The 27,945-nt window shown below is 35.5% G+C and overlaps 2 protein-coding genes and 1 long non-coding RNA gene across 5 annotated transcripts in view; 1 reads left to right on the top strand and 2 right to left on the bottom strand.

The window, feature by feature from the left end:
- LOC111787593 overlaps positions 1 to 3,609 on the bottom strand; it is a 5,989-nt gene extending 2,380 nt beyond the window's left edge. For 2 of the 3 annotated variants that reach the window (XM_023667611.1, XM_023667618.1), the window contains exon 1: positions 2,282 to 3,608. In XM_023667611.1, coding sequence (XP_023523379.1) covers positions 2,310 to 3,395 — 1,086 coding nt within the window. In that variant the 5' untranslated portion in view covers positions 3,396 to 3,608 and the 3' untranslated portion in view covers positions 2,282 to 2,309. Of the gene's footprint in view, positions 1 to 2,281 lie in introns of all 3 variants that reach the window. The other variant, XM_023667625.1, reaches the window with a different exon arrangement.
- A 2,902-nt stretch (positions 3,610 to 6,511) lies between these two features.
- Positions 6,512 to 14,553, bottom strand: LOC111790619 (nuclear pore complex protein NUP1-like). Its single transcript, XM_023671603.1, has 9 exons — positions 14,165 to 14,553; positions 12,826 to 12,872; positions 12,238 to 12,353; positions 11,712 to 11,907; positions 11,275 to 11,565; positions 11,087 to 11,182; positions 10,276 to 10,995; positions 9,181 to 9,842; positions 6,512 to 8,385 (listed from the first exon to the last, which is right to left on the bottom strand). The coding sequence occupies exons 1-9, from the start codon at positions 14,418 to 14,420 to the stop codon at positions 6,948 to 6,950; spliced, it is 3,822 nt and encodes a 1,273-aa protein (XP_023527371.1). The 5' UTR covers positions 14,421 to 14,553; the 3' UTR covers positions 6,512 to 6,947.
- A 6,583-nt stretch (positions 14,554 to 21,136) lies between these two features.
- On the top strand, positions 21,137 to 24,437 carry LOC111795063. The gene is made up of 2 exons (XR_002815153.1): positions 21,137 to 23,977; positions 24,211 to 24,437. It is a non-coding gene; the product is annotated as an uncharacterized LOC111795063 (long non-coding RNA).
- The last annotated feature ends 3,508 nt before the right edge of the window (positions 24,438 to 27,945 follow it).

Below are 27,945 nucleotides of genomic sequence, written 5' to 3'. Positions count from 1 at the left end.
CCCCCCCTCCCCCATCTTCTTTTTCCTCATCTCCATTATTGGTCTTCTTTGAATCCCTTCTGTTGTTCTGCACACCCTTGATTTCAACTGCTTGTTTTTAGATAGAGAAACTTCGATTCTCTTATTGAATATCCTTATTACTTGGATTTCATCTTCGTCACAGGTCTAGGAATGCCTACATATCATGGATCTTGTTGGAGAGCACTCTAATATTTTCCTCAAACTATACTTCTGCTGTAATTACTCAAATCAGGGTGGTCTTCTACAATGTCATATAAAGGAAGTTATAGCAGATTGAGTAGCTAACTTTTCTCTAGAGCAAAGAAAAGTGTCCTGTTACAATGTGTGTGTTCTTGTTTTATATGTATGTTCCAAAATAATCAATCTTGATTTCGATTGAGCAGTTAGCACAGCCATAATCACGTAGTAAGTTGGCCAAGAATTTAATTGAAGAAAGATAAACAAATGTTACAAAAATATAAGCAGAAAGTCAGTGGAGTAAAAGAGTTACACTGAAAATGCAATGATCACATGAGCTATGCAGAAACCCAAGAAAACATTAAGAAACTAAATTATAATATATGAACCAAATCTCTAATTTAACTAAGCTAAACTATGAGCACAAGCAGAAGCAGTAGTAGCAGGTAGAACATCAGTTAAAGTATAACTAAACTAAATTATAATATATGAGCCAAATCTCTGATTTAATCTAAAATGTTTCCATTTTAATATTCCTCTAAACATTCAAAAAGAAACGAACATCAATGAGACGCCACTTGGGGGTTGGGACCTACCATTAATAAACATAACATACCCTGCACCTGTAGTGGCGTGCAATCCCACGGGCCACTAACGCGGTTTTATTGGGTTTTGTGAGGCTCAGAATACGACAAAATGGTGGGCATATCCTATACCCTGCTGACCTACTCCACCCAATTCATTGACTCTTTCCCTTTTCTTTTTTAGTATTTTATTTGTATCTATCAATGGGTGTGTGGTTAGCTTTAGCCATCCTACATCTACATCTACATCAACATCTTACAAGATGATATTTAGCAAGGGGAGATGACCTTACAATTTTTCTTTTCTTCATGAGCTCACTTGCTAGGAGATGGCGATTCTTTACCGCTCGTTAAACTACGCTTAAGTTAATCTCTAAAACATTTAATTATAAAAAAAAACTTTCCTATTTCGAATTATCATTCCACCCTCTCACTTGTTGGGTGGGGAGTTTTTAGATATAGCAAATACACTTTAACCAATTGAATTATGCTTAAGTTCACAACTCAACGCTCACTTGTTCACCATCATCAAAATTCAAGAAAATAATATAAAATCAGAGAAACAACCGAAGCATGCTATCCATCTTTTAGATAGATTCCATGAAATGTTCAAACAAGCTTGCAAGCATCATGATTATTCCCACTGGACAACTTTTTGATTCATCATTTTGGTACACAGACAATTTGTAAGAAGATATTAAACCTTAAAGTAGCTGGCCACCACAACTTAAACTCATTCCCCTCTAAACTCCTCGTTACTTATATGAACCTTCTTGGCCACAAATCAAAACATGATATCTTATTTTATCCTTTTCGTCGTATAATTGAAAAGGATTTTTTGGTTTTTTCTAAAACCAAAAAGATTCCCTTGCTGAAATTTCTCCAAAACCTTAATGAAACCTTTCAATTCTAGCAAGTTTGTAGTCAAACTTTGTCCCTTTCTCTGAATTATTTGTAGATTTAATCAATTCCATTGGTATCATTCTAATGGGAAATTTTTGCATTCTTATCTTCAAATATTTTCAAGTTTAATAAAAAACCTGAATGAACCTAAACAGAGACTAACAAATCAACAGACTATTTTCAGAATTAACCAACCCATCAATATCCATAACTCAAATCAATGGAAACAACTCAGATTCAATCGATTCAGAGCTTCAAAATTCAGGGTTTTACTAAAAAAAAAAAAACACTATTAGCTAAATTCAAGCCCAGATTTCTTGACAATTTGATACAAGGTCAAACCAGATCGTCCAATGAAACCATACCAAAATACAAAATTAAATCCACGAAATCAATAAAATAAATCTAGATTCCAAGCTAACACGACCCACAGATTATTTATTCTATATTCTATGAAACCAAATCAGTGATTGTTTTTTTAATGATGATTACTATCCAAAGTAAAGTTCAGAATTAGTGTTTGAACCTTAAACAAAATTTAATCACAAGCTGATATATGTATAACGCAATTGTGAAGAAGAATGAAGAATGCTTACCAGTAAGAGGAACGAGCCGGCAGTCCCTTCAGTCCCGGAAAATGACGTCATCGGCGATTTCCATCAACGGCGTCAAGGCTTCCGGCGAGAACTTCCTGGCAAAGAAAAAAGAGTAGCTCGAATTTGACTGCCTCAAAGTTTTTATGAGCGCCGGCGAGACTTCCTCCGGCGAGTACAAGTGAGGATGCCCATCCCAACATCCCGTCCAATTAACCCTAGTTAGCGTGTAGTGACTGCAGCCTTGCGGATCCTCCATGGACAACAATGTCGGAAAGTAATGCTCCTCAGGATAACACGGCTCCTCGCCCAAGCACGGAAGCTTGAACTTCCTCCATAGTTTTCTCTCTTTCACCACCAGCACTGCGTGATTTCGAGTCAGAATGAAGAACTGAGATCCAACCCTGAATCGCTCGAACGGCACTTCAGGAAGCATTGCGGTGGCTCCCCTAGCGATGTACCGCTCGTACAGATTCGGCTCATCGGAGAGGATTTCGATGTAGCTTTTATAAGTAGATTTCGAAGAAAAAGATCGGAGGGAAGTGACTGAGTTTTTAAACAAGAAATTGTACATGAAATCAAATGAATGAATAGGTATACATCGTTGAGAAACTAGGGCAAAGTAGAGGTTCAGAGGGTCATCGATGACGGCGTGAGCAAGGAGTCTACGAGCGGCAGTGATGAGAGTCGGTGACGCTCGCTCAGTCCTCCTCGCCGGAATGAATCTGCCATCGAAAACGCCGCCAGGTTGGTTTAATTCGACGGAAGGATCAGCGTGGATGTAGATATTGTAACGCAATCCATGGCCACGGAAGAAGCGTTCCCACAACGGGGCGAAAAAGAGATCGGAATTTGTCAGAAAGAGAAACGCAATCTTGGGTTTAGGGTTTGAAGTGATACCTAACCGCGAGACGGAAGAAACACCACCACCGCTGCCGCTGCCGCTGCTGCTGCCGACGACGACGAGATGTGAAGTCCGAATAGTGGCCCTGTGGAAGAGAGCAATGTCCTGAAGATCGCCGAAGAAGGAGAAATGGGATTGGTTAAAAGGGAAGACGAAGAGAAGAGTAAAAGAGAGAAGAAGAGCCAATGGAAGAAGAAATGGGGATGAAACCATGGCCAACCAACAACACCAAAAACAGAGAGAAACAGAGATTTGGGGTTCCTTGCTTGCTTTCTGGTTCAACAGTGTGAAGGAGAAGTGATGGATTCTGGTCACATGGGTGGATTTGGTGTTTGGGAAGTGGGAAAATGAGAGAAAATGAGAGAAAATGAGTGGGAAAGTGAAAGAAAAAGAGTGGCAAGTGGTGAAGAAGAAGAAGAAGAAGAAGAAGTGAGAAGCAAGCAAACAAAAATGGGAAGTGGACCTTCACTTTTATATATTGCCCATCAAATTCTATCCTCATTTTAGGATATATATATATATATATATGTGTTATATATAACCGACACTCTTTCCTTCCTCCAATCGATATGGAGCCGCCACCAAATCGCCACACTGCCTCGTTTCTAGTCTGATACCATTTGTAACGGCCCAGATCCACAGCTATCGCCACCAAATCCACCTCCTTCAGGGTCGCTGCCGGCTCTGATACCATTTGTAATTGCCCATATCCATATAGTATTCTTTTTGGGCTTTCCACCAAATCCACCCCCATTCGGCTCACACCGCCTCGTGTTTGGCTCTGATACCATTTGTAACTGTGCATATCTATATAGTATCATTTTTGGGCTTTCCACCAAATCCACCCCCTTCAGGGTCACACCGCCTCGTGGCTCTGATACCATTTGTAATTGCCCAGATCCATATAGTATCTTGTTGGGCTTTCCCTTTCTAGCTTCCCCTCAAAGCTCTAAAACGCATCTATCAGGTAGGTTTCCACACCTTTATAAATGGTGTTTTGTTATCCTCCCCCAACTAATGTGGGACATCACAATCCAACTAAAACTATCCGAACCAAATCATGAAAGTAAGACTGAATTATGCATACTTTTATAGACTGAATTGTGCATACTTTTATTTGGGTTGGGTTAGACCGAGAATTCAATTTGGTTTGATGGTTTGACAGTTTTGGTCGAATTAACCTGATAACTCGAAAATAAGGTTAACACTCCCGTCTTACTTTAGAAAACTTATAAATATTTAACGTCTTACTATTTGATAATTGAGTTTTATTTAGTTTTAGCTATTAATGTAACATATAATGTTAATAAAAAGAGTTTTTTTTTAAAATAATTCAATCCAACGCCACCGAAAAAATAGTTGGTTGGATTAGGAACTTTTTTCGGTTTTTCTGTTCACCAAAAGATTTTTTCAACCCAGCTCTCAATAGTTTTTATTATTTATGATTTTTTTTTTAATTTTCAAAATTTAATTTCTTTAAATTTTATGACAATAACAAATTATTTTAAACTTAAATAAAGTTTACAATTTTTTATTTTATAAAAATGGTTTAAGAAATTCTCGTAAGTATTATTATTATTATTATTATTTGTTTAATTTTTCATGTTTACACTTTTATTAAAATTAGTAAATTTTTAAATATTTTTACAGTTACTTTTGTTAAAATTAATTAATAATCGTTCGTTTAAATAATGTCATGAAAATTTGTATTATAAAAATAAATATATTTATTTAAGTTTTTGTATGTATATAAATGAATATTAATTTTACTTGTAAGTAAAAAAGGAATATATAAATTAATGAAGATTAATTATGCTTATAAGCCAAAAATTAATTAGAGGGGTAACTGGTAAAATATTAATTTTATTTGTAACAAAAAAACGAAATATATTTGTAAATGGTAATTTTTATTTTTACTTTCTTTTAAAAACGTAATAATAAATAACGGTAAATTTTATTTCTTTATTTATAAATATAATGAAAAACTGATTAAAATGGTATTTACAGTTAAAACATAAATGGATTTAAGTTTTTTATTTTTTATTTTCTTATTTAAATCTGGGTCATATTTAGTTACCAAGCAAAACATTAAATTACATAAAATTAAATATTTAAATTTAAATAGAAAAATATTAAAAACCCTCAACTTACAATATAATATTTTAATGTGACTAAACAAAACATCTAACATAAAAAAAACAATAATATTTGGAATGTTTTATTTATTTATTTATTTATTATCATTTTAATACTATTTTATGTGTGACACGTTTTATACTGAAATTGTTTAAAATAATGTTCTTTTTAGTTTTGGTCTTGTCTAGTCAAACGAATATTAAACTTATTTTCTTGTTTAATATTCCTTTTACTAAATAAATAAAAATAAATTAATTAAGAATATTTATTATTATAAACTTATAATTAATTCCATTATTGAGTTTTATATACGTCTTAATTATGAGAAAATGAATATTTTTGAAATATTAATTTTTTAATTAACGAATTTATAAAAAAAATTCAGTCTTATATAAACTCATAGTATAAAATACTTCTTTCAAATATCTACACATGAACAGTTTTTTCCGAAAACCATTTTGTAATCTCCATGTTGTCAATTACTAAACCTGTTGTAGCGAGAACTTTTTTTGGATCATAGGGTTCACTACCTAACCCGACCCAATCTTCTATTTCCGGATTAAGTTGGGACATGAAGTTGTTCATTTTTTTATTTTTTAAAAAATTATCTCGTAAAATTCAACCATCAAGCCGTCACAAGTCACAATGGATTACTAATATCTTATGCAAACATAGTCATTTCGTGATTCTCCTTTAGCTCATTCTCTTTTTACATAGCCAACTAGTCGACCCTAACAAGATAATCCATCAGTCAACTGGACAATAGTTGGATCATAGTCAACTTTCCGATCTGCGTATCTCAATTTCCAAAATCTCAATTTCCCAATCCACGTATCTTTCGTAATTCTCGGGAGCCCAAAATCTCAATTTCCCAATCCACGTATCTTTCGTAATTCTCGGGAGCCTCTACAGGCCACTCTCTTTTTACATAGCCAACTAGTCGACCCTAACAAGATAATCCATCGGTCAACTGTACAATAATTGGATCATAGTCAACTTTTCGATCCGGGTATCTCAATTTCCCAATCCACGTATCTTTCGTGATTCTCGGGAGCCCATTCAGCCCACTCTCTTTTTACATAGCCAACTAGTCAAAAAAACGTCCTAAAATTCAGGCGATTGCAGATGATATAACTAGCAAATACATTCCTCCTCAAACAAGTGTCAAAAGAGGGAGGGGGGAGAGCAACAAATGATGCTTCCTTGAACAACAGCATATATTTCCCTTTTCTTATGTTACAACAAATAACAAATTACAGGAAAACTGAGTCCATAGCACAGGGTTGATGTTTTACCTGAAACATTCACAGACTACTACTTACTATTACAGTACAATGAGTGTTCTTCCACTTTGCTAAACCTAATACAAAATTTGTGAACTTGTGCTACCAACAACAAAACCACAAAATAATTTGCCACTTAAATGAGAAAACACAACCAACAATTCTTGGCTTCGACGTTTCCTCGTATTATGTCGAAATCAAACAATCCAGGTGACAAATGATATCCCGCTCCCTCCACCCCTCCCCAATCCAACCGATGTCGTGACGGTGATGGAAATATAACTTTTTCCTAGATGAAAAATAACTGGGGTATACAAACACATAATACCTTCTCTCTCGATTGCTCCTACTTCTTTCGTGATTTGCTTTTAACTTTCACGTATTTTCGGTTCGCTTTGTCACCGCCACCCGCGCCTAATGAGAAGCTCCCTCCAGCACTGGCATTGAAATCTAAGCTACCAGAAGCATGAAATGGAGAGGGATTTTGTGGGGTAGGTGCATTTTGCTGGCTGCCAAACTGGAAAGGACTTGCTGCTACCGGAGGAGGGGCCGCTGAACCAAACATAAACCCTGATGATGGAGGTGGTGTAAGGGGCTGTTGCCCAAAAGTAGGCGTAGGCAGCGTGACTGCCTGGACGGTATCCTCAGCCATGCTGTCCTCCATATTTGCTTGATCATTATTGGCAGGGGGGGTTGAACCAAAAGTGAAGCCATGATTAGAATTACCGAAAGCAGGCTGTGACGACACAGCGGAAGTAAATGAGAACATTGACGTTGTCGATGCACTAGTTGTTGATGACCCAAAGAGCATAGGTGAACTATTAGAAGCAGCGGAAGAAGATGAAAGACCAAAAGGGAACCCTCCAGTTGGAGTTGAGCTGAATCCAGTGGAAAATGATGGCGTGGAGGATGTCTGCCAGTTAAAGAAGCTAGAGCTGGTACCAGCACCAGAGCTGACAGAATTATTAGCAGAAGAACTGGTAGCAGTAAGCCCAAACGTCGTGCCAGGAGAGAACAAATTCGACGCTGGAGCTGAAGAACCAAACAGATAACTGCCAGAAGACAAACCCGTATTCGCAGCCAAACCAAATGATGTAGATGATGAACTGAATGGCAAAACAGGTGTACTCTGAGTAGAAGATGCAACCCCACTATTAGCAGGAAAAACCGGAGCACCAAATGTAGGGACATTGCCTGGAGCAGAAGTCGAATTTTCTGGTCGTTTATTAGAATCTGTAGTAGCTGCAGCTCCGAATTGAAAAACGCTGCCTCCAGTACTAGATACTTTAGCAGCAGACGTGTCGCTTGGAGGAATGCCACTTAAATTACCAAAGGTTGTCTCTTGCTTGGTCTTGGTTTCCGCTGCTGATAGAGCTGGAGCGGAAGATGAAGGAACACTAGGGCTCCCAAATTTGAAAATAGGTGCAGCTGAAAAAGATGGCACAGGAGAAGGCATAGAAAGGCTAGTAGTAGTGGTGGCGGGTTCGCTGTTGCTAGGGGCAGTAGTGAGGGACGGTTTGATGGATGGATTTTGATTTGTTATATTATTCGAAAAGGTGGTGGCTGGGGAGGAAAATATAGATGGGGTAGAAACAAGAGATCCATTATTAAGATTTGAATTAGTGCTAGGGGAGCTGAAGGAAAATAAGCTGGGAGATGATGTCGATGTCGAGACAGATGACGAAAACAAATTCTCAGATGTACCAACCGAGAGACCGGCACTCGAACTCTTATCACCAGCTTTGTCTGACATGGACTCTTTTGGAACTCCAAATGACAGGATGCTGCAATAAAAACCGTCTAAAACATTAGTCACCAGTAATTTTCATAAAGCATCACGAGTATCAACCTAGAAACAGACTAGGCGAACAGATCTTGGGAGGTGAAAGAGGGAAATTCCAATTAAAAGAATGCGAATTTTCGTAGTGTCCTAAGCCCATACAAAGCACAAACACGTCGATTATGATGCACAACGCTTTTCTAAGCCCGCAAAAAGCATATAATCTTGTTAAAAAAACGAAAAAACTACGATACAAAGTTGTTAACAGAATCTAAAATGATAAACCAAAGTAATTTCTTGAATAAGGAAAAGTAACGACAAGAATACAGCTTCATCCATTGATGATTACAAACTTGAAAAATGCAACACAATCAATTAGCTTCATATAAATATATGTATGTGCCGTCCTCACAAAAGCTCAAACACAAATGAGGGAAAGATTCAGTCATCGAAAAGTCAAAAAGCTTAAATGGTGGTAGAAATCAAGGACTGGCCATAGTTTCGAAATCCTCGGGATAACTGCATTAGATAGAATAATGTACTTCTTGAACATCATTCAGAATACTTTAATAGATAGCAAGTACTATAAAGCCAAAATCTAAGATAGTAAGTGGGGCCTCGCTGGAGTCTATATGGGTTATAGATAATAGATATCTAGGTTTTCACAAAATAATTAAAATCCCATTTATCATGCATTTCACATAAAAACTAAATATTGAAACATAACCCTATGGATAGAAGTATAAACAAAACAAACAATCTCCAAGTCCAAGGTAAACAACGAAAGTATCAAACTGACCTGCTGCTATTACTCTCGGCTTTAAAAACCGAAGAGCTGCCCACTTTAGCCCTTTCTTTTTCATTGACTAAAGGCGATGCAAATTTAAACGGAGACCCTGTATTCTTATTTCCATTTTCTGTGGCAGCATTTGCAGGAATAGGAAATGTAGCTTTTCCTGGTGCAACATTGCTTTCAGAATTTGCAACAGGAACAGCATTTTGTTCATTCGTTGAGGGGGCAAACTTGTTTCCAAACGCAAAGGTGGGAGCAGAAGAAAATGATTCCTTTTGTGATGGTAGCTTATCTCCAAAGCCAAATATAGGGGCATTAGCGGGTTTTGGTGCCTCAGGTGAAATATTTTTTTCAGGTCTCAAGGTTGATTCAGGATCTTTTGCATTGGCTATAATGCTAGGTGGAGATGCTGTAGCAAAGGAAAAGATGGGGCTCTTCTCAGCAATCACAGGAACATCAGATTTTCTCTGGCCATTCATTTTGTTCAGTTCAGATGCAGTGGATGGTTTAACCTCAGCTGAAGCCTGAGGCTTATCTACTGTAATGGCTTCAGTATCATTCGGCTTGCTCATTGCCGCTAATGAGCCATCCATTTTTTCTCGCCTATCAAACGATATATCAGTCACTGGCCCATTAGAACATCCTTCTTCATCAATATCTACAAAATCCTAACAAAAAGAGACAGACGACCCGTAAATATTGCAAGTTGGGGTGGTTCATAAGGGACATGCATATAGAGGGCATCGATATCCACAAAATTCTAGCAAAAGAATAGGCATTATAGAAGATATTAAAGCTTAGAGGTTTTATAACGGACACACATATTTACTTAGCCACATTCTTTTTCAGGTTTGGGTGTGCGAGGGAAATAAAAGAAAATGAAAAACTTGGACGGAAATAGAAAGACGTTTGATGATTGAAGAGTAATTTCCCTCGTTTAAAAATGAAAATGCAAGAAGCTAAAATTAAAATATTCTCACCTCATTAGTATTCTTTTCATTTATTTCGTTGGGAGGGAACCCAGGAAGATTGATAAATTAAAAGATAGAAACACAACAGGATTGATCTATTGTATGAACTAGAAGGAAGCAAACCACACACCTCATGGGCACTCATTTGGAAAGCACATTTTGTTTGTGGGGAAGCACCAACAAATGCAACTTGCGGACGAGAACTGAGTACAGTGTCCTTCGTAGGAACTAGAGAACCTAATCCATCACCTGCAGAAATTGCCTTATCAATGGGTAATTTATATTTTAATGAACTGCTTTCCTCAACCTTGTTGTTCTTTTGAGAAGTAAGCTCCCGGGCATCATTAGATTGAATGTCTTCAACATTTTCCAAATACTTAGATGAATCCACATCTTCCAGGCTTCTAAGAGCTGGCCCATGCAACATTGATGGTGACAACTTTGTGGGTGAGTTATTCGTCACACTAAGCAGCTTTAGTTTTGAAGACCTATCCTTTGGAGGGGTCAATTTCTCAAGCTGCTCAAGTATTTTTGAGGCCATCTCACTTGACCTGAGAGGAATTTGAGAAAAACTTGAACTAGGTTTCACATCATTTTCGGACTCTGCAGACCGTTTGGACAAACTACGCGAATAAAGTGCCTTCCCAGAAGAAGATGAAAACGGGTGCACTTTTGTAGACTGAAACTGCTGAGCATTCTCAGAACCAATTCCACTTACTGGAATAGAAGTTGAACTGCTTGGTAAACTCAAACCTGTTGGGTAAAGGAGATTGGATTTGTGACGAAGTCTACGAATAGGACCAACATGTCCCATTTCATCATCTAAAACTGAGCTTCTGCGTTTTAAAGCCTACAGAAAGGGAAATTAAATAAAATAACATGATCTAGGAGGTTACTCAATAATAAAATATGTTATAAAATAGCCTTTTCATAACTCGTACCCCTTGTTTAGACCCCAGAACTCTCCCTCGCTCCCATGCTAACTGAGATGATGAGGACCCTGTTGCCCTGTAAGCATCTGTTGTCGCTACACTATTCTGAAGTATGAGCCAGAGAGGTAAAAAAAACTGATAAGGAAGGTACCAAGGACTTGAACAATAAAGCAGATGTATTTCATTAGAGTACAAACCTTTATGCTATGGGTTGCACTAACTCCGGAATATGGCATTCGAGCCATATTGTACAGAGCAGATCTGCCTCGAGATCTTGGGGTGACAAAACCATTTTCAATAACATCAAAATTTCCAGGAGATCTCGGCACAAGAGTTAAAGCAGAGGATTTCGAGAGATTTTCTGAAGCAAAACTATCCCCAAACTTGTGACTATGGGACGCCATACTCAACGGAGTTGCTTTTGGAGGCCTGCTGCCCATGTATGCTTTTGCAATCTCTGCAGGTGAAGCAACATCCTCATCAAGGACCTGAAACAATTATACAAGTGACAATAAAGCCAAAAATGCAAACAAAGTTTTCAGTGTGAGCAAACTATGGAAAACCAGCACTGAACATTAACCAACGCAGGAACCAAACCAACAAAAAAATTAAAATAAAATAAAATAATTCCTACATTTGCTCTCATAACTTGAGTTGGAACCACGTGAGAGCTAATTCCATCTTGAGCTCGAAATTTTGGAGATCCTTCCTGTATTTCATAACTGATAACAGGCGTAGAAGGGGCCTGTTCAAATTTCCTCTCTTCAACCCCACTTGGAACATCAACAACTCTTGATTTCAAAAGTTCAGTCAAGCGATCAATCTCAAATCTGTAGAGTGGTTAGCATTTGACGTATTAAATATCGAATCAATATCCTGCTAAAACCAATATATAAAAGTAAACCCAGATTTTCTATCCTGATGGAGAAAAAATGACACGGTATTTTGCAGCAACATTGTGGCTTATACATTTCATGCAAGAGCATTCATACTATTTCATAAATTCTTACATGTTTTAAGTTACTAATTACAATATAACCATGTTCAAATTTCCTTATAATTCACTCAATTAAATATCAACCAAAACAAGGCAACTCTTCATATAGAATTGAGATAGGAGAAAAAAAAATAATTTGACCAACAAGCACTCAAATACTTGCCTTGTAAAGGTCTTCTCCTTCAAAATTTGCTCAAGGTCAGTCACCCCATGTGTGTTATCAGTTTTGATACTCGGACCAAAATCGCGGTTCGTCCCTTCTTGAGTTCCAGGAAGATCCTAAAGATTAAGAAAAAAATCAGAAAATGTTGACATAAATATTCAGACTGTAGAAACGCAAAAGTATCAGATTTTTGTGGAACTGATTTTTGCAAGCAGTTTCACCTCAACAGATACGGAAATTAATGCATTCATGAAAATAAAATAGGTCACTCACTAATGCTAACTTATGGCATCATGTCCTTTTTTTTTTTTTTTTTAACAACATTTTAAAATAGCCTTTTCAATTTGTAAATCCGAAAGAAAAAAGAAAATAATGCAGTTTTTTAATTAAAGAAAATCTCACAATATCTGCAATTATGAAAATGTTAAAGCATAACAAAAATATGTACATGGAGGGAGAAAAAAACTCAGTGATGATGTAACGGTTTTCAATTAATAACAGAATTGGATTTTTTAAAAAAAAAAAAACAAAAAAGATACACATGCACAAGTTAATGATAAGCAAAAACCCATATGAGATAAAACTTACAGCTGCAACTTCTTCATGGTTCTCATTTCCCATCTCATCATTAGCCTCTGGAAGTATAAATGCAAGAACAAAACAGTAAAAGAATAACCAGAAAAGTCAATGCGAAAACTTCAACCAAGCTCCCATGTCAAAAGTTAATGCGAGCACAACAATGTATAGCCCAAAAAACATAATAGAATAATGAAAACATGCTTCCTAAATGGGTATCAACATTGGTATATATAAAAATCTAAGATGTCACTTTCGTAGAAAAACAAAATTATGAGATCAAGTTGTCTGAGAGCAATGTTTTAGAACACAGTAGTGCAACCTATAGAAAAGGTCATGTTCAAGTAGAGTCGTTGTTACATACTTAGAAACAATTTGCAGTTTTAAATATTAAAATGACGTTACAGCCAACAGAATAAGAAATAGAATTCTGTTGTTTACATAGGTTCTTGATACATTTTTTATTGATTACTACTAAGAATAACTTACTTTAAACATATTCATTTTTTAGATTAACATTATTAATGGGAAGCAAAAATATCCTATTCCATGGTTAAAATACCGAACAAAACAGAGCCAAAGGGTAACAGTAAACAAAATACTGTAAATATATATATATATATATATATATATAAACACATATAGAGAACCAAGTGGAGACTAAAAAAGTTATGCTTTCCAAAAATCCTTCTGGGGTTCTCAAAACAGATAGTCCAATGGGGGTGGCACGAACAGCATTACAAGATCGGACCTTGGCCTTGGCTTTGAGCTCAAATACATGAATACAAGGACAAAATACATATTTTCACGAAGTTCTTAATAAAAATTAAAACCAATCCTTAAAATTTATATGCGTGGTCGTTTTAAAAAGTGATAGAAATCACACTCGGGCTACCCCTATTGTCTGGAGAACAAATTTTAATATATGTGACATCCAAGCAACGAAAACAAAACAACATTCCAAGCAGACTCAATATTGTTCAACTATTAAGCTTTAGAGAACTTGCAATTCAATATGAGGAATATTCAGCAGGAAATCACGCAAATTAATGACATTTAAACAATTGAGCCACAACAAACCTAAACACCCATACAAAATCATAAATTCGAGGTTCCTCTATGCCAAAAAGAAAACCCCACAGCTATAGTAACTCCCTCACGAATAAAGCAAAATATAATATAAAAATCCACGTTTTTTTTCAGCCATCTTCAACCAACACCTCCAAAATAAACGAACGAGCACCAGAATGCGAGAAACAAAACCCATAAACCATTCTAACAACCGTTAAGAGAGCATTCCAATTAAAAACCAAAAAACACCAGGAAACAAACAAAAAAAGAAGCAAAAAACCTCGAGAAACGGGCAATGACGGCGGCGGAGGGGGAATACGTTTACGAAACACGCTAGAAAACAGCCTATGTGCACTGGAGGTGATGAGCTTCTGCGCCGGATCGACAAGCTTAGAGAGCCATCCGTTTCCAGCAGAGTTTCTCAAAGCAGTCGGCGGCCGATCATACGGCGTCGTATGCGACCTTCTGAGAGGCCGTTTCTGAAACTTCCCACCTCTTCCTCCTTCGTAACGAATCTCCTCGCGCTCTGTCGCCATTAACAACACAGAGTTGAGGTCCTCCCTTCAATGCCGTGAAACAGAGGAAATTGTTGAAGGAGGAAGAAAGAAAGTAAGGAATTGAGCAAATTAGGGTTTTTATTAGACCACGCGCACAAAGAGAAAGAGAAAGAGAAAGAGAGAGAAAGAGAGAGAAAGAGGATGAGTGAGAAACCTTTATTTATTTATTTATTATTTTTTTTTTTAAGAAAGAGAAAATTTACAGCTGAATTATAATAATTTTATACCGTTGTATTTCCTATTCAGGTACAGTCGGTACTCGGTTCATGCTAAAGTCTCCGGTTCGTTATTTTCGTCAATGTGACGGGTAAATCGTGGCCATCCAAAACGATTTACCTCTGATCTTCATGATCTAATTGACCAATCAGATTTGACTGTGATGCTTATAATTGGCATGCCGAAAAAGAAAAAAAAAACCGCTATTTGCAATTAACCAAAAGTTCGCTATTTTCTTCTCTAATTTTCTATATTTTTTTAATTGCATCTAATAATTTTTTGTATTTTTTAATACATTTTTATATTTTTATTAATTATCAAGACATTAAATTTTTTGACCGATTTATTTATAAAAAATAAAAATCGAAAGATTAAAAACTTAAAACTCGTTGACCTATTTCACACGAGAGTTTGAGAGTTGACTAAACTTGTAGTTGACTATTTTTTCGTTTCTCGACTCAACTATAAAGATATTTTAGTAATTTACGGTGTACGTGATATTAAACGTATGCATAGCCCATCATCTACACTTCATTAAAGGGCGTGTATTTATTTTAAATAATCCCGTTATTTATCATAAATTGATTTAGAGTTCTATTTATTTGGCTATAATTATAAATTCTACTAAATATTTAATTTTTTTTTTAAGGTTTGGTTTTGAAAATAAAAAATTAATTAATTTTTTTTTGTTATTATGTTGTAATTTTAGGAAAATTTGTGTTTATGTGTGTATATGAGTTTTAATTGTTATATATTTCCTTTTTTTCTTCTATATTATTTTAATTACAAAAAAACAAATTCGTTTTTATCTGTCCAAATATTACTTGATTTATTATTTTAATTTATTATATAATTTCAGGATTTAAATTCCTAAACATGAATTAAATCCATGTATTGGGCTTTGTAGGCCCATCTAACCTAACTTAGGGATATTTTGTTGGCCCATTTACACATTAATTAGGCCCAGTCCATTATTTTTTAAATTTTAATTTTAATTATTTAATTATTTAATTATAGTTATTTCTTAGCTTCTTCTTCACGCAACCTTCTTTAACGGCTATATTTTGCCGTCTCTTTTATATATAGCTTCTCTCCCATTCCTCATTCTGAGGTCTGGTTGTGTCTCTCTTCTCTCTCTGCCGAGTCATGAGTTTGTTCTTAGGGTTTAGTTTTTTTTCCATCTTCAATCTTGGCTAAACTTCCAAGTTTCTTTTGATAGAGGCCGGGCGGGCAGCAAGCTACGGCTTTGAAGAGCAGTAACAACATCCAGATTTTTCTGAATTTGGTTAGGGTTTTGGTTTTTCCAATTTTAGGTTTGATTTTCTTAGAATGCGTTTGACGAGCAGTAACAACATCCAGATTTTTCTGAATTCGGTTGGGGTTTTGGTTTTTTTTTTTCTTCCAATTTTAGGTTTGATTTTCTTAGAATGCGTCGAATTGGAACAATCCGGAGTCGAGTTCATACTCTCCGTTCGTCGGTCTTGATTTCGATTTTCCTCCTCTCTGTTCGGAAAATTGTCTGCGAAAATCCGATTAGGTTTTGGTTTTCCTTCTCTGTTTGCAAAATCATCCTGTTGTTTTGATGTCGATTCGGTATTGATTTTTCAAAATTGTCCTGTTTTTTAGGTTTTCGCTTTTCCTCCTCTTTCAGGTGGGTTCGGTTTTTATTCTTCAATCATCTCCTTGCAAAATCGTCCTGTTTTTTTCTTAATTAAACTGCCACTGCCAAATAATACCGATTATCGTGTTCAATGGACTGTTTTTCTTGTCTCATGTGGTTCATGTAAGCTAGTTTATACTTGAAAAGTTTTACATCGATCTTGGAGTTTTATCGCTAGTTTGTCGTTTGATCTCTTATGTTATTTAGTATTTTCTGTTGTGATTTTTCTTAATGTGCCGCCACATTGTTGTTATGTTGCTGGAGATCTTAGTCCTTACATGAGCGTTCTCTCCTTCATTATGCTTTAGTCGTTTACATCGATATGCTGAATGCTTCATATTTTGAACACTATATCTGCTACATTAAGGACTTCTCTGGAAATTGGTAGAGGATTGATGATCGTAAGGTTGGTCCGTCTCTCCTCCCACTGTTGCGTACACAGACACAACAAATGCTTCCTGCGCTTATTATGGTTGTTCATATCCCTTGTTATTACCAGAATTATATTTGACATAGATGCGCGTATATGAGCTAACTTTAGGAGGCGATAATTGAAAATTGTAATCCTCAATTGTTTACAATTCTCAATTTTTTTTTTTTTTTTTTTTTTTTTTTTTTTTTTTTTTTTTTTTTTTTTTTTTTTTTTNTGACGTTGAAGCTGAAGCTTATTCTGAGGTATTGCACGAGCTCCGATAGCAGTTCTTTTGTATCGTTTAACATCTCATTGGAATATATTATTTGTGTTCTCCAAGACTAACGTATTTTCACTTTCTTGGCTGCCACTTTCCTTCAGGTTGTTGATTTGGAAGAGGTGCTATCTCAGGGGGATGTACATGATTTTGTACTCCAGGTATTTTTCGCGTTTCAGGAGTAGATTTATAATTATTTTGTCCCCTCTGGGTTCATTGGGTTGCATATGTGTGGAAAATAAATCTCTTGCAGGAGATGATCTTTAGGTTCCTAGTATGATCACATCATTTGGTATAATATGATTTTGCCTCATGTTAAAATTTTCTACCATTCTATATGGTTTCTCAAAATGGATGAATACTCTAGTTACGAGTTACCTTATCTCTTGTTTAAAATTTCTAACAAAACATTTAAGTTTGACGTCAAATAGTATGAGTGTTCTAGAGTTTGAAGATTAGCGGGAGATGATCTTCAAATTTCTAGTATGTTCATATTATTTGGGTAAGATATGATTTCCTCATGTTAAAGATTTCTACCCTTCTATTTGGGTTCTTAAAATTGACGAGTACTTTAGGTTCATATCATTTGGTAAAATATGATTTTGCCTCATGTTAAAGATTTTTACTATTTTATTTGGTTTCTCAAAATGGATGAGTATTCTAAGTTTTGAAGATTTACGAGTTACTTTATCTCTGGTTTAAAATCTCTAACAAAACACTTTCAGTTTGATGTCAAATAGTATGAGTGTTCTAGAGTTTGAAGATTAGCGGGAGATGATCATCAAATTCCTAGTATGTTCATATTATTTGGATAAGATATGATTTCCCAAATTTCTAACAAAATACTTAAGTTTGATGTCAAATAGTATGAGTATTCTAGAGTTTGAAGATTAGCGGGAGATGATCTTCAAATTCCTAGTATGTTCATATTATTTGGGTAAGATATGATTTCCCAAATTTCTAACAGAACACATAAGTCTGATGTCAAATAGTATGAGTGTTCTAGAGTTTGAAGATTAGCGGGAGATGATCTTCAAATTCCTAGTATGTTCATATTATTTGGGTAAGATATGATTTCCTAATGTTAAAGATTTCTACCCTTCTATTTGGGTTATTAAGATTTACGAGTACTTTAGGTTCATATCATTTGGTAAAATATGATTTTGCCTCATGTTAAAGATTTTTACCATTCTATTTGGTTTCTCAAAATGGATGAGTATTCTAGGTTTTGAAGATTTACGAGTTACTTTATCTCTTGTTTAAAATTTCTAACAAAACACTTAAGTTTGATGTCAAATAGTATGAGTGTTTTAGAGTTTGAAGATTAGCGGGAGATGATCTTCAAATTCCTAGAACGTTCATATTATTTGGGTAAGATATGGGTTCTTAAAATTGAAATTTATAACCGATTACTAAATTGTTTATATTAAATAGTATGAGTGTTCTAGGGTTTGAAGATTAGTGGAAGATGATCTTCAACGTCCTAGTATGTTCATACAATTTTATTTGGTTTCAAGTTACTTTATCTCTTGTTTACAATTTCTTACAAAACACTTAAGTTTGATGTCAAACCATATGAGTGTTCTAGAGTTTGAAGATTAGCGGGAGGTGATTTTCAAATTCCTAGTATGTCCATATTATTTGGGTAAGATATGATTTTCTCATGTCAAAGAATTTTTACCATTCTATTTGGGTTCTTAAAATTGACATGTACTTTAGGTTTGAAATTTATAATCGATTACTAAATTGTGATCTTAAATAGTACGAGTGTTCTAGGGTTTGAAGATTAGCAGGAGATTTTCAAATTCCTAGTATGTTCTTATTATTTGGCTAAGATACGATTTCCTCAGTTGAAGATTTCTACCATTCTATTTGCGTTCTTAAAATTCCTAGTATGTTCATATTATTTGGGTAAGATATGATTTCCTCGTGTCAAAGATTTCTACCATTCTATTTGGGTTCCTAAAATTGACAAGTACTTTAGGTTTGAAATTTATAACCGATTACTAAAATAGTATGAGTGTTCTAGGGTTTGAAGATTAGCGGGAGATGATCTTCAACTTCCTAATATGTTCATACCATTTGGTATTATATGATGTAAAAAAATTTCGTGTTATGATATTTTCTGCGTATTTCTGATAATATCAAGTGTTATTCCTATTTTGGCATTTCTTATTTTTTGAGTTCTAGCCTCTCTTAGCAAAGAGCCAAAGAAACTTTTGAGTTATGAATCGGGAATAGAACCAATGGACGATGCTTGGGTACAATTTCGAATCCCTTATTATATATTTGCTCTAGTTTTTATTTGCTCTAGTTTTTGTTGTTTTTGTTGTTGAAATGGTTTTTCTTTATCAATGGACAATGAGTTTTGATGTATTGATTTTTAATTTATTTTTTCGTCATGTCTTGTCAAATAGTATAAGTGCTCTAGAGTTTGAAGATTAGTGGGGATGATCTTTAACTTTCTAATGTGTTCATATCATTTGGGTAAGATATGATTTTGCCTATTGTGATCTCAAATGGTATGAGCGTTCTGTGGTTCGAAGATTAGTGGGATTTTCAACTTCTTAGTATGTCCATATCATTTGGTAAGATATGATTTTGCCTCTCGTTAAAGACTTTTACTATTATATTTGGGTTCTCTCAAAATTTAGGATGGCTCTATGTTTTAAAATTTATACTTCCAAAAAATTATAATGTGGTTTGAGTTCAATATTTGGGTTCTCACAATCTATATTTTGAAATTTATACTTCCAAAAAATTATAATGGGTTTGAGTTCACTTCAAGCTTGTCATGATCTCGTCATTATTTTACGTAATTTTGTACTTGTGCAGATACTATTGTGATAAATGTGAATACCGATAAGTTTAAAGAATAATTCTTAATGCAGTTTTGGATTGCCTACGATTTGTTGGCTCGTCGTAGTTCTCTTTAGTTTTTCAATTTTGTCGTGTAATTTCTTGATTGATGGGGAATATGTTTATTGGGCATATGAGCAGTGTGCATCAATTCCTGGACTTTTTTTTGGTTTCATGATGCAAATGTTATTTCAAAAACTGTCGAGAGTCCTTACCTTAAAAATAAACTTAAACATGGCTCTTCCCCTTTCTTTTACATGTGGGTGCCTCCCAATTTTGAATCTATTATATATGCATGCATAGAGAACCCTTGACTTTGGGTAGGAAGCTGGTGCTTTGATATTCAAAATCCATTGGATGTTTTTAATTAAAAGATTAGTTTTGTTCGGTTTATTATATCGGTATGATTATTAGGTTGAAATATTTGTTCTCTTTGCAAATTCATCTTGATTTTTCTACCTTCGATTATGTTTTACCCCTTCTCTATTTTCGAAATCATCATAATTCTTTTGAAGTTGATTAGGTTTTGGTATGAGCTTTCCAGAATCCATCAATTTCAAACAATTTGGTGTTGCCCACCTTCAGTAACGGTTGTCAAGTCATCCTACTACACTTGATGATCTTCAGGGCTTCTGTTTATTATTTCCATTCCAATGATTGATAGGTGTTCAATCGTGATACGAATGCCAAGGTTGCTATTGGAGCATAATCAAGAATGGAAGGAATATGGTAAATTGGTATGGTTTTATCTTTTGTTCCTAGACTTCTCCTGTGATACCCTCCCTCATTTTTCTTGTAGTAACCATGTTGTGGTAGATGTATCTCAATGATTATTGTTGTTATTTTTCGTAATCTTTCACTTGTGACGATATTATTGTGAGTAATGTGATATTTGTAAGAATCAAATAATGAGTACCAATCAGTGTTATTGTTTCGACGAATTCAATATAGCCATGACAAGTTAGAATGACGATGGCGGCGGCGGCGTGGGAGCAAAGGTAATTTCTAATTGATACTTCCAACCAATTTCTAAACTGTATCTATGTTTTAGAATTATGTTGTAATAACTATTTTATATAATTCGTGAGTCTAAGTCAGATGTAATTATAAAAGGAAATAGATGTATTTTATGTGTACATGAGTTTTAACTGTTTTATATTTCCTTTTTTTCTTTTTATATCATTTTAATCACAAAAAAATAATTTCGTTTTTTTTTTCTGTCCAAATATTCAGTGATTTATTTTATTTTAATTTATTTTATAATTTCAGGATTTCAATTCCTTACCATGTCGTTATTCCTTGTTTTTTATTGGGTTATGAACTAAAACCTTGTTTTGGGCCAGGGGTATTTCGTTGGCCCATTTCCACATTCCTTAGGCCCAGTCCATTATTTTTTAAATTTAATTTAAATTATTTAATTATGTTATTTCTTAGCTTCTTCTTCACGCGTAACCTTCTTTTAACGTAATTTTCTTACTTGGCTAAACTTCCAAGTTTCTCTTGATAGATACTGGGCGGGCAGTGAACGCTGGTATACTAAACAATATCCAGATGTTTCTACATTCGGTTAGGCTTTTGGATTTTCCAAGTTTAGGTTTGATTTTCTTGGATTGCGTCGAATTGGGCTTTTTGATGAGCAGAGTAACAACATCTACATTTTTCTGAATTCGTTTGGGGTTTTATTTTTTTTTTTCTTTCCAATTTTAGGTTTGATTTTCTTAGAATGTGCATCGAATTGAAACAATCCGAAGTCGAGTTCGTACTCTCCATTCGTCGGTCTAGACTTCGATTTCCCTCCCTTCTGTTCAGAAAATTGTCTTCGGAAATCAAATTAGGTTTTGGTTTTTCCTTCTCTGTTTGCAAAATCATCCTGTTCTTCTGAGGTGGGTTCGATATTTATTTTTCAATAATCGTCTTGGAATATTGTCCTGTTTTCTTCGGTTTTCGCTTTTCCTTCTCTTTCAGGTGGCTTCGGTTTTTATTTTTCAATCATAATTTATGGAAATTTATACGTTGAGGTCATGCATTAGATAGAATTAACAGAAGTATAGTTGTGTAGAAGCCATTTTCTTGATTTGATTTTATGGATGACTGGTTGCTCTTTCTTCCAAAATTATGGATCTGCGAGTACGGTTCAACTGTTCATCGTTCTTGACAAGAGTTATGTAGTTGTCCTGAAATAATGGTTGCCTCGATAGGCTTTCAAATAATGGTTGTCTTGGAATGATAATCGTTGCTAAATTTCGATTGCCATGGTACAATAATAGTCTTGACATAACTGCTTGTGTTATGTAGTTGTCCCGAGATAATGGTTGCCTTGATATGCTATTTTGAATTTAATTGTCTGGAAATGAAAATTGTTGTGAACTATTGGTGGTTGCAGACAATAATTGTCGAGACATAATGATAATCATTTGAAATAGTTGCCTTTTTTAGAATGATAATCATTTGAAATATCGGTTGCCTTATTATTGTCCAGACATAATGGTTGCCTTCATAGGCTTCCAGATAACTCGAAATATTAGTTGTCTTAGAATGACGATGGTTGCAAAATTTTGATTGACTTGGTTCAATAATAGTCCCAACATAACGGTTCTCTCTAAGGTTGAATCTTATAACTTGGCCTAGAGTTAGAGTGGTTGTTGAGTGAACCAGCCAGCCTATTTACCTTGTGTTTGAGTTAAAGAATAAATAGGAAAAAGGCACGCATGGACAACATGTGTGACTGATAAAGTTGGTTTTTGCATGAGCTATCGATTGAGAACCTTGCGTGAGGTCTGATGAAGCTGCAAAGTCGGGAATAAAAAATTATAACGAAGTTTGAATTTCTCTTAGGACTTGTTGGGATCATTTCAAGATTATTATCAAGAATGGAAGGAATATTGTAAACTGGTATGATTTTATATTTTATTCCTAGACTTCTCCTGTGATACCCTAATTTAAACATTTCGGATTTCTTGTGGTGGTGAATGTATCCCAATGATTATTGTTATTTTATGTAATTTTTTACTTGTACTTGTAGGAATTAAGTGTAAGTTTAATGAATAATTCTATATGCAGTTTTGGATGTTAAATAGACTTGACTCTTTCCCTTTCATACGAGTGGGGGCCTCCCAGTTCTTAAATCTGTTAGAAACATACTTTATATGTCTTGATAGATTATGGTTGCTTGGAATATTGGTTCGTTTTGGTACAATAATTGTCCAGACATAATGGATGCGAAATGTCGGACATAATGGATGCGAAATGTCGGTTGCTTTAGTACAATAGTTGTACATGTCTTTGATAGAATCCCAATTATTTGTTATAATATAAATTGGACACGGGCAGTGTGCATCAATTCTCCGACTGTTTTTGGGTTCTTGAGTTGCAAATGTTTTTTCAATTGTCTCTTTCCCTTTCTTACAAGTAGGGAGGGGCCTCCCAGTTTTTGATCTCTCAGGAACATGCTTAAGCAGGTGCGTATAGAAAACCATTTGACTTTGGTAGGAGGCTGGTGCTTTGATATTCAAAACCCATTGGATGTTTTTAATTAAAAGATTAGGTTCGTTCTGTTTATTATATTTGCTCCATGTGAGGCTCCTATCTTTTCAGGTATTTTTTCCTTTGCCATGTTATTGCTTCGACCAATACCGATACGAAGAGGGTTATTTCTATAGGACGACTTGCAGGTTTGTTCAGTAGCTCTTTTCTTTCATGAGGGAAAGCTATTTGAAGAATCTTAGGATTCAAGAGAGTGGGCGTAAAGGAATTTTTTAAGCTCTTAGATGTTTTAAGAATACTGTAATATGTCAACTCTCCATCTTTTCTTGTGTTCAGTTGATTTTGATTAATTTGATTCATTTAGTAAGCTGGTTAATCAACATGTCCGACAACTAAATTTGGGGTTCTATTTGTCCAGGTGTTCCTGTCTCTACCTTGTAGCAGAAGGGGAAATAGTAGCTTGGATTTTTTTTTTTTTAAATGCTCTTTTTAACATGATTTTTCTTTTACGGTTCGATTAGTCAAGTTAGCGAAGGAGCTGGAAATGTTCGATGAATACAAGTTTGATCTCAAATAGTTTGAACGTTCTAGAGTTTGAAGATTAGCGGGAGATGATCTTCAACTTTCTAGTAAGTTTATATCAGTAAGATAAGATTTTACTTTAAAGAATCCAAAATAATGTTTGTCTCGAAATATTGCTTTGTGTTATGTAGTTGTCTCGAAATAATGGTTGTCTTGATATGCTATTTTGAATTTAGTTGTCTCGAAATGAATATTGTTGCTAACTATCGGTTTCCTTTGTGCAATAATTAATGGTTGCCTTGGTATAATATTAGTCCAGACATAATAGTTGCCTTGATAGGTTTCAAAATAATGGTGGCTTGAAAGATTGGAGTCTTATGACTTGGCTGAGTGAACATGCACGCATGGAAAACGTGTATGGCCAAAAAAGTTTGGTTTCAAAATCATGATGCCACTTGAAAACTACGATCGTGATAGTTTCTCTAGGTATTCTAGTTGGCTTGAAATATTGGTTTTCTTCGTTTAGACACAATGATTGTCATTATAGAATCCAAAATAATGGTTGTCTTGAAATATTTTTTGTGTTGTGTGGTTGTCCCAAAATAATGGTTGCCTTGGTGTCCAAATTATATAGTTGACTCATGTTGGGTTTTTTAGTTTTCAATACGTGAATTCATCTTGATTTTTCAAGAATTAAATATGTTCTGTCCTATGCTCTTGTAACGACCCAGATCCACCGCTAGTAGATGTTGTCCTCTTTGTTGTCCTCTTTGGGCTTTCCCTTTCGGGCTTCCTCTCAAGGCTTTAGGCTCATTATAGCAAAGTATACAACATATTGAAACGCATGGTAGAAAATTTGGGTCGTTCTAGGAGAGAATATAACATATTGAATAAGTTAGTTGAAAAGATTCCAATTATCTCGACATAATTACACGTGCACATTCTATGTCCCAAATGGGTTGAAAAGATAGATTAGAATCTTTTAATTTGCAAATTGCATAGAAAAGCATATTGGCTTCTTACCTACCATTCACTTGATATATTCCCCACTTTATACACATAACGAAGCCATAAGCATTGGGAAAGGAATAAGCTTTTTTTGATATAAGCTTATTTATATATATATATTTCATTACCCAAAATTAAATTATTTGCACATAATGAGAATTTTATCGTCACCCCTATCTGAGGACTCCACCCATGGCATGGAGAGAAGCATACAAATGGGTTGAAATGAGGATAGATGGTTCGGGTAACGAACGCTACTTTAATCTTCGAATATCACTTTTAGATGTCAATTTTTTGTTTTTATATGCGATTTTTAATAAAAACTTTGTGTCAAAAAGATCTGTGAATCTTTAAGTGAAACTCTTGTCGCCAAATCCATACAAATTGAGGACAATTGCTCATTCAGTAAAGCCCATGCTAACGTTCTTGTTACATTTTCGAGAAAAAAATAAATCTTAATTTTCATCTAAATTAAGATTTACTTTGTGTTTTAAAGACTATTATATACACTTTGAAGCTTGCTAATATGTACTCATTAGTGAGGACCACATGCAAAGCTAAATACCCTTGGGTGACCGATAGTAAAGTAGTAGAGTGAGGGAAGGGTGAAATAGAATATGAAACCGTAAGCTTCTAAGAAGGGGAAATCAAGACTTTGACCCGTGCTTGTTTAGGCAATTGCTTGGTTGAGTCGGCGACTCATAGGCAGTGACTTGGTTAAGCAATTGCTTGGTTGAGTTGGTTGAGTCGGCGAACTAGAAGGTGTCCCTAATAAAAGCCATGTTTAGGTTCGGACAAAAAGGTTGAGCCCACAGCGAGGTCACTTTCTTATCCGAAAAGGAATGCCACTAGTTAGACTATCAGCTTGCTTCTCCTAATGCCAGCACCAAGAAGAAGGTCGTTTACGCGCTTAACTTGCATTGGCAACGTCGGCCGGCCTATGCTTTCAAACTTTTTGACGCTCTAGATTGAATCAAACCGGTGGCAAATAGCCCTATCAAAGTCCCTCTCCGTGGTGCATAACGTAATTCATGTATTAATACTTCGCAAATACTTGACTGATCCGACACACGACTACAAACATCTCTAAATAGATGGGGATTCGAGTTATTCTATGTTTAAAGTGCTTTCGGAGAGTTATTCTAAGTTTAAAGTGCTTTCGGAGACGAAAGTTTCTTTTAAATGTATGTGATGTAACGACGGGAAATTTGAAATAATAATAATAATAGATGGTTATAGAATTAGGCTTCATGCATCATTGGACCTTTCGACACTCTAGATCGAATCATATTGGACACGGATCGATGTCTTGCAAATATTTGACTGAACGAACGCACGTTATAGATTACCAACCTCTCCAAATAGACGGGGATCTCTTGGTCTGTCACATCAATTACTCTATTTCATCCCACTTGGGCAATTCGGAGCCATTCGAAGAATATATTTTCTAACTGCTCCCAGTCGAGTTCTCGGCCAATCTGTCATGGGTCTAATACACTCGGACTCTTTTCAATTCAAGATAGGGTATGTGCCCTATAGCTCTTCGTGTTGTACTTTGTAATTGTTTAATATGTTTATTATATTAATATTGTGTTATGAATACTATGGAAGTTGATACGTTATGTTATGCCGTATTCTGTGAGGTATGTTATGTCATGTAATATCATGTTGACATGTTACGATATTGAAAATTGTGCTAAGTTACTATGTTATACGCTAGTTGAAGGTCGGGTCTAGGGGGTAGGTATACGAGCTTGCTTGGGGGCCTATGTGCACGTATATGAGTCGTGTGTAGAGACGTACTACACATCTAATTCTGTTCAGACTGAAAGTTGAAACCAAGGCCATAAAATGATAAGTCCGAACCATGATTGCATGTGCTTACATTTCCTGACCCCATTATCGGGGTTATTGGGGTTATTTCTTAAAAAACTCAAGCCTCCATATGAAATTAGTGTCGTTACAACACGTGCCCTGTGGCCCTTACACGTGTCGTGTTTTATGATTGTTTGACATGTACTATGTTACATTTATGTTATGATATCTGTTATGTCGTGATTATAAGTTATGCTATATTATGGTGTGATTATGCTATGATTTGGAATTATGTTGTGATAACGATTTTGTATGATGCATGGACTTATGAGCGTGCGGTAGTTGAAATACTACTACTTTTTGCCCTCGAAAATAGAGTTCAACGCCATGATTGCATTTCCCGACCCAAATAATAGTTACTACTACTTCTTTCAAGTAATGGTAAGACACCCTTACACGGACGTGACGTTGTTGTGCATGCTGTGGGGATGAAATCATAATAATTGCATTATCTATTAAAATTGTAGCCCTAAAGATATATTAACGTTTTCATTACTTTGGAATTATTGTTATTTCGTCTTCGTTATTCCATTGATATTACTTTATTTTAAATGAATTTTATGAACGTTTAAGTTCATGGTATCGTTTACAGGTGCATGTTTCTAAATGAATTTTCGCATACATTAAGCATATTATGCATATATTATCAACTTTATTTTTATAACGACCCAGGCCCATCGCTAGCAGATATTGTCCTCTTTGGGCTTTCCCTTTCGGGCTTCCCCTCAAAGCTTTAAAACACATCTGCTAGGGGTAGGTTTCCACTTCCTTATGAAGGGTGTTTTGTTCTCCTCCTCAACCAATGTAGGACATCACAATCCACCCCCCTTCGGGACCCAGCGTCTTCGCTGGCACTCATTCCTTTCTCCAATTCGATGTGAGACCCCCACCAAATCTAACCCCCTTTAGGGCCCAGCGTCCTTGCTGGCACATCGCCCGGTGTCTGGCTCTGATAACATTTATAACGACCTAGGCCCACCGCTAGCAGATATTGTCCTCTTTGCACTTTCCCTTTCGGGCTTTCCCTTAAGGCTTTAAAACGCGTCTGCTATGGGAAGGTTTCCACTTCCTTATGAAGGGTGGTTTGTTCTCCTCCCCAACCAATGTGAGACATCATATTCCAACCCCATTTAAGGCCCAGCGTCTTTGCTGGCACATCGCCCCGTGTCTGGCTCTAATACCATTTATAACG

Source organism: Cucurbita pepo, chromosome LG01, assembly GCF_002806865.2.
Source record: "Cucurbita pepo subsp. pepo cultivar mu-cu-16 chromosome LG01, ASM280686v2, whole genome shotgun sequence".
NCBI lineage: Eukaryota > Viridiplantae > Streptophyta > Magnoliopsida > Cucurbitales > Cucurbitaceae > Cucurbita > Cucurbita pepo.
This window is presented reverse-complemented; position numbering and strand designations above follow the sequence as displayed.